Here is a 7,350-nt window from a genome sequence, read left to right as displayed (position 1 = left end):
TAATTACATTTTAACCCCATAAGGTTATTAATTTCACTAAATACCCCCTGAAAAAAAAGTTTACAATTAACAAAAACACCCCCATCAACCCAACTTGTCAGATTCCGGCAACCACCGTCGGTGATAGCCGGAATCTGTACAACGGCCAAACTTCCGACCAGAAATGGCCGGAAGTTCACCGCTGTGGCCTTTTCCGGCCAGATCCACCACGGATCTGGCCGGAAAAGGCCAGATCTGGCCGTCAGCGACGGCCAAAGAAATGGCCGTCGTTGACGGTCAACGACGGCCAAATCTTGGCCGTCGTCGACCGAAAACGACGGCCACATCTTTGGCCGTCGCTGACGGCCAAAGATGGCCGTCGTTTGGCCTTTTCCGGCCGTCGACGGCCAAAACAAACCATAGATCTGGCCTTTTCCGGCCAGATCTACCATGGATCTAGCCGGAAAAGGCCATAACGATGTGTTACGGCACAGATCCGACAAGTCTGTGCCGTAACGAAATTTTCCGGTCAGATTCCGGCGGTGGTGGCCGGAATCTGACACTGCAGTGGTGGGGGTGTTTTTGTCATTTTACATGTTAGGGTCTTTAGTTAAATTAGTAAACCTAAGGGCTTTTTTATAAATTTTTAAAATTTACCTCGTAATACTCCCATATCCAATAACCCAATACTACCCCTAAAATCCTATCCAAAATATTAAACCAAACGCACCCTTTATTATTCAAATAAACTCCACCCAGCAAATTCAAATGATTGATAAACATGCGTACTGAGCCTTGCAATTTCATGTGAAAAACGAGGGCTCGAGCCTCGAGGGGTGAATTATTATAAAGACGTCTAGAGGATTACTCATAAAAAATATTATACTAAGTAACAAAACATAAATTAATTTTTCTAGTTTTTTCAGCTATTATCTTATTTAAACAAAAAATGGTTATTTCATTTGGTTTATATTTGTCTAGGTTTTTTGTTTTTCTTTTACAATTTCATTTATAATTTTTTTTAAGTCTTATTTACCATACAAGTGAGAAGATTACTTTAGTCCCTAAAATTATGATCAAATACACTTGAATTTAGTAAAGGTTTTAGTCAACACTATGATCTATCTTAATATGACATATGTCACGAATTTTACATTGAAAGCGCATTGAAGAGGTCTTAAACTTATAAGAGGGGAGTCTCTTAGTCTAATAGATTAGCTTTTTGGGTGTGAAACTCTCAATCCGTGACAATGATATCATAGCAAATTTGATCCGTCTTTCAGTGTACCGCCAAACACCCACGTAGAGAGACGTTTAAGTGTGATAGCGGGTTCACTCGAGAGTGAGATTGACAAGCATTTGTGATAAGGGTGTCACAAGATTGGATGAGGGTGAATGTCACGAATCCCACAACGAAACCCTCGTCTCTGGATTGGAGGAGAACTTATATCATATATCTCACATCGGAGGTGTATTGGGGAGGTCTTGACCTATAATGGGAGAGTTCCTTATGAGTTAGCTTTTTAGGTGTAAAACTCCTAGCCTGTGACACATGACATATGTGGCGTTAGGGCACTATTGTCTTTTTATATAACAAACCTATTTTTATATAAAATTTAAAATTTTAATTTCCAATATAACATTAAAAATTAAAAAGCAGTTACAATTGGGAAAAAAAAAAAAAAGCCACCCGTCTCCACATTCCCGCCGGGGCAGGCACACGCTCGTTCAACTCGCGCCCCGCCTCTCCCTCAATTCGATACCCGCCACCCCTCCCCCGGCGACAGCCGCCTCGCCCTACCCCTATCTCCACCACCTCTCCTTTACTCGACTCAACGCGTCCTACCTGAATAATCTCAACCGGTAGTTAAAGGTTTGTATTTTTTTCTTCTAATTTGATCCTGTTGTTGTTTAAAATGATGCAATTGGTGGCAGTTGCGCCGAATTTCATGGATGTTGGTGGGCGCACGGTCGCTTTCGGTGTGTATTTGTTGGGTACTCTTTCAATTTGGGTGTGTATTGGATGTGCTTTGATTGATTGGGTTTTTTGGAAATGTAGGAGACGGTGAAAATGTTTTATCTTAGCAAAATTGAGCACACATTGCGTTTGCCTCCTCATCTCCTTAGCCGTCCTCTTGATGAAGCTATTAAATTAGAGTTAGAAAATATTTTCTTAGATAAGGTATGTGGAACTTTTCTTTACTTTGACTCTACACTTTTTTTCTAATTTAAGTTTGTTGGATATTTATGAACTGTGCTGGATAGTATGTAGAAGAAGGTAATTATTTTTGTTTTGAAGGTTGTTGCAAACTTGGGACTCTGCATTTCTGTGTATGATATCTTCAAAATTGAAGGTGGATTTATTTTTCCAGGAGAAGGTGCTTCCACATATACGGTATATATATGAACTTTAATATGTTTTTATCTCAGGTGTATGTATTCTCAACGTCATCAAATCATTTTCAGGTTTTTTCACGAGCTATTAATGTGCTAGTTGTATTCGCTTCATTTGTTGTATTGTAATTTTGTTTACTTTGGATTGGATTTGTCAGTGCTAGGTTAAGGGGATGTGCAAGATATTGGGTTCCAAGTTTGTGCTTTGTAATATTTCCTAGATTTTTTAGTTTAGTTTAGTTTTATTTATTTGCTTGTCATGAATAAGGTGAGGAGTGAAGATGCCCTTGAGACTATGTGGAAAAGCTTCTTTGTCGTGGTATTAGAGGCTTTAATTCAAAGCTTAATACTCACTAGCATGTAACCATTGTCTCACTCCAAAGGGAAAAAAAGAAAAAGTGCGATGTCGCGTAACTTTCAAGTTGTCCTCAATGGGAATGTATTTTTAGATTTTATATTGCTTGGAATAATTATTTTTGGGCGAAGCCTCTCACAGTTATGATTAGTTTGTGTATACACTTTTTTTTTTTCTTGGGGGGGGGGGGGGGGGGGGGGGGAAGACATACCTTTATAGTGAACTTGTTTGGTTCTTTAACAATTCTTTTAAAAGCAATTTGGGATCTTGATTTTATAATTGATCAGCTTCTTCTGATACATGATCATAGGATATTTTTGTCATGTGCCATGAATTTTCTGTATAAAATACAGTACCGACTCAGTGAATTTCAAATTTGTTGACAATCTTGTTTTGTACATCTGGCAGGTCGAGTTTAGATTGGTTGTGTTTCGCCCCTTTGTGGGAGAGATCATTGCTGCTAAACTTAAAGAATCTGATGCCAATGGTTTGCGCTGTATGTCTAACAACGATCTCAGTACCTTATTTTGTTGTGATCTACTCTAGATATGCATCCACTTGTAATATTTTCCTTATTTTTTTATATACCTTTTTAAGAAGTATGTATCATATGGATGGATTTGCTCCTTTAATTTTCTCGAGGGCTGGAGGGGGAGTTTAACCTTCTAGTTTCATGGTTTTTTGCTAAGGAGTTCCAATAAGGACTGTAGATTGGATAGTCTTTGGGTTGTGATTCCATAGGACTTGATGGTCTGGTTCAGTTGGGAAGTCATCTTTGATTGTCCATAAAATTCAGGCTTTATTCTTTCAACTGATTGTCTTCTGTTGTTATCTCTCCTTCAAACCTATGCCAAGATTCCTACACAAGGATGGTTTAGGAGGACAACTCTCTTATCTATGAATGGTACATTATAACTCAAAAATGAGTTTTTGAGTCTTGGGTCCCTGTTGAGCACAGTGCTCTGCTGGTCATCTGATAAACCTCCTATAACAAAGATTTACAAGAAGAAGAGAGGAAGGGGCAGAAAGGGTAATTGAGAAGAGAGTTAGTTAGTGTGGAATATTCCACGTGGATTTAGAAAAGGGTAATTTGGGCATGACTTCATTATTGTATATAAGAGAGGGAAAAAGCGTGTGGAGGATATTGAATATTTTGGATCTTTGTTGGGAGGCTGCTAGCTTCTCGAAGTGCTAAGTACTCCCTTATTTTGCTGTTTATCATTTTGCTCTGTTTCTTTCTTACCATCTTGTTACTATTATCATATCAATATATACAGATTGCTTGTTACTTATTGGTTGTCCTGAGTGTTATTGAACTGTATTTTGATTGTTTTGGTTGAGTTCCCATCATCATCTCATGGATATGCTGGTTGTCACTGATTGCAAGGCTTAGGGTTCAATCCATTTCCTCGGTTAAAGATTGTGTTTGATTGCAATCTTTATCATCTTGTGCTCGTAATTTGAGGGGTTGATCTTTGCTTGCCTGTTGGGGAAAAAAAAAAAAAAAAACCTTATTTGTTTAATAAGGGTTTTAGCCTTGGTTCATCGAAGTAACCTATTTTTGAAGAGAGAATTCCCTGATCTCCTACTTTTTGTACATACATTCTTGACTGATATTTGTGGCTGCAATTGAAGCGTCCTTGTGGTATTCTTGAATGATTAATGGTCGAAATTGAAGCCTTGTGGTGTTGCTGAATTCAGTAGCAGCTTTTTTTTTTCCCGATAAGATTGAGTCTTTCTATCAGTGCCAGGCAACTCAACGTGTTTCCATCTTCTGATGCAGCTGTATTAATTCTCTTCTATCTCTCTAGCGTTCTTCTTTGCCAAAGTACAGGACAGTACACATTTTCTGTTGCCTTACTACAATATTTTGTCCTTACATATATGCTCATTTTTGTCAGAATGTCTCTGTTTGTTGTTTTCCCTTAAATAAAACTTGGGATTGCATGGAACACGTTGATGGTGGCAAGTATTAGTTGGGAATTGACTTCCCTGACTGGGATGATGAAATTGAGCCATGATAATTAGGGGTGGGCGAGCCCAGCTACCCGGCCCAAACATTGGAACCGCGGTGGGTTCCGGTTCCTAAATGCCTGGAACTGGAATCTGAACCATAGGTTCCAGTTCCGGGTACCCGACACTGTTCACATAAAATTACACACCCCTATTGTTCAAAAAAATGATAAATATACCCTGTAAATATTATGTACGCCCCCAACTGTTTACAGAAATTACAAATACACCCCGGATACCGGTCGGTTCCACCCTGGGTACCTGAACCTTGGTTCCGATTACAGTTCCTAAGGTGGTGGAACCAAAACCGGAACAAGAACCGCACAGTGCTGGTTCCACCAAACAACTAACACCCTAGGTACCTGTCGACTTTGGTTCTACCCTAAAAACTTGCACATCTAACGAAAATAGCAATCTAGTCATCTTTACTCAGTAGAGGAAACTTTGGCTGTATATGGCTTGAAGAATCCTCCCGATCTGTCAAGTAAAACTGATCTACGGGACATTTTCTTGAACTAATATATTAACTTTATCATAGATTTCATAATAGTGAAATTTCACTTCGGACGGATGGATTGTGGATAAATTTAAACCTTGAGTGTAGTTTTCCTTACAGAATTGTTATGCCTTTTTGTTTGTCTTTTCTTTATTATACTGCAAGTTTGCTTTTGAACATTAACTATATTGGTACCTTTAGTGAAGCAACTAATTGAATTTTGTTGTGAAATCTCCCTGCTATATTTGGCAGTATCTCTTGGATTTTTTGATGATATTTACATTCCTTCTCATCTTTTGCCAAGTCCATCTCGATCCGAGCCTGACCCTGATAAAAGGTGTGACTGAGTCCTTCTCTGGCTTGTTATACTCTAGAATTGCCGTTAAATTGTACATTTTGAAAAACTTTCATATTCATTTCTGGTTATATTTTTGTCTGCCTTCTGTTTACATTTGTTTGTTCAGTAAAACTTTGCTATGATTATTACTGCAGGTACGATGTCCGATGGATATGGGAATTTGGAGATACAAAATACCTGATCGATGGGATAGACGAGGTTTATATTGTTGTGCAATTGCTATAATATATATATATATATATATACACACTCAAACTTCTAGTTTGCATATATTTGCTGACATTAGATTTATTGAATGTCAGATTAAGTTTCGAGTTCTCAGTGTTAAGTATCCGCCAATTCCTATTGAGCAACCTGAAGGATCAAAGCCATTTGCCCCTATGGTAGTGACTGTAAGTACATCTTTCAAACTTGTTATTGACTGGTGATTGCCTCTGGGTTTCTCATTTTTTTGGTCCTTATTTTTCTTTGAAGGTTTTATAGAATGTTTTCTAGTGAGCGTAATGGCCAGCTAACTAGAATGTATTCTTTCTTTCTTCTTTTTCCTTCTTCTAGAAAGTTGTCATGATGCTTCAACTGGAACTGAACTGTAATCTATCTATATTATCGTTTTGTTTGTTGGCTTAATATCTGTCTCTACTAGGTTTATATGTATCTTGTCGTTAAGATTGCTACTTTCTAGAGATAGTGTGATCTAAAATCTTGGCAGGTTGCTTTGAGACTTATAATAAGAGTTTGTATGTCACTGCAATGTTAATTGAAAACTCGTCGTCAACATACAATGGGTAAAAGAATTCACTAAGAAGGGTCTAATCAAATTTCATAACTTTTATTCTAACAGGTTTAATTAGATTTTGAATTCATGACATGTCTATGCTAGTGAGTTTTATGAAAATCACCCCTTTTTCTGAATTTGAAACACATTTAAGATGTGTCTCAATGCATAAATAAATTCAAATGTTACCTGATATTATTGGTTTTATTGAGTCAGTGTGTTATCTGGGTATATACAGTGGTCTAATTATTAGTTGACACTTCGTTTTGCAGGGATCGATTGATTATGATGGTTTGGGCCCCGTTTCATGGTGGTAGGATGCTTGTGACATAATTTTATGAAGCGGAACCGAAGCAGCGGTAGTATTTCTGTTACGCTTGGTACATTATTTCTGCTTGAAAATGTGGAAATTAGACCACTCTCGACTTGGTTTCAGACTCAGTTCAATATTCTAAATCACTTGAATAGGAAATTTTGATGATAGCTAGTTTTAATTTGTTATTATATGTAGTCGCAAAATTTCTACTCCCAGGTTGTCAACAAGGAATTAATGAGCCGCCAATTACAGTTTCATATTATCGTCTAAGAAGGCTGAAGTTTGAGTGGAGCTCGGAACTTGTGATTCATAATGTCTCCCATTGTTGGCTACTTGGCTTGATTTTAAAAGTCTCTGACTCGCCACAAATAGCTAATTTAAAGGTATCTTTACATTTTTATACTTTTAATATGAAACCCATTTCTTTATTTTAAGCTATAATTGTGCAATTCTTCATACCCAATTATACATGCACAAAATAAAATTTTACTTACATAAACATACTTTCTTGATAAAATTATGAATTGCTGTTAATGTTATGATATCATCAAAATTTTATGCTTCTCTTTAATTGTGTAATTATAATGCATATTAAAGGGTTAATTTCATTAATTTTTTAGGAATAATAAAATCTCATACAATTCCAACGATTTCTAAGAAGTAT

General features: G+C 37.2%; 1 protein-coding gene across 7 annotated transcripts; it reads left to right on the top strand.

The window, feature by feature from the left end:
- Positions 1 to 1,644: 1,644 nt before the first annotated feature.
- LOC116116939 (DNA-directed RNA polymerase III subunit RPC8-like) lies at positions 1,645 to 7,088 on the top strand. Of its 7 annotated transcripts, none has more exons than XR_004125898.1 (10): positions 1,645 to 1,842; positions 1,915 to 1,959; positions 2,039 to 2,161; positions 2,279 to 2,374; positions 3,137 to 3,224; positions 5,490 to 5,574; positions 5,730 to 5,793; positions 5,898 to 5,987; positions 6,643 to 6,750; positions 6,903 to 7,088. XR_004125898.1 is itself a non-coding variant. In XM_031402978.1 (10 exons), exons 2-9 carry the CDS (start codon positions 1,933 to 1,935, stop codon positions 6,685 to 6,687), a joined length of 618 nt encoding a protein of 205 aa, XP_031258838.1. In that variant the 5' UTR covers positions 1,645 to 1,842; positions 1,915 to 1,932; the 3' UTR covers positions 6,688 to 6,729; positions 6,939 to 7,088. The 7 variants fall into 7 exon arrangements, 5 of the variants coding, with proteins under 5 accessions (XP_031258838.1, XP_031258837.1, XP_031258836.1 ...); XR_004125897.1 differs by having other exon boundaries at positions 6,882 to 7,088; XM_031402978.1 differs by having other exon boundaries at positions 6,643 to 6,729; positions 6,939 to 7,088.
- The last annotated feature ends 262 nt before the right edge of the window (positions 7,089 to 7,350 follow it).

Source organism: Pistacia vera, unplaced genomic scaffold, assembly GCF_008641045.1.
Source record: "Pistacia vera cultivar Batoury unplaced genomic scaffold, PisVer_v2 Contig79, whole genome shotgun sequence".
Lineage (NCBI taxonomy): Eukaryota > Viridiplantae > Streptophyta > Magnoliopsida > Sapindales > Anacardiaceae > Pistacia > Pistacia vera.
The sequence above is the reverse complement of the archived record's forward strand: the minus strand, read 5'-3'. Positions and strand labels throughout refer to the sequence as shown.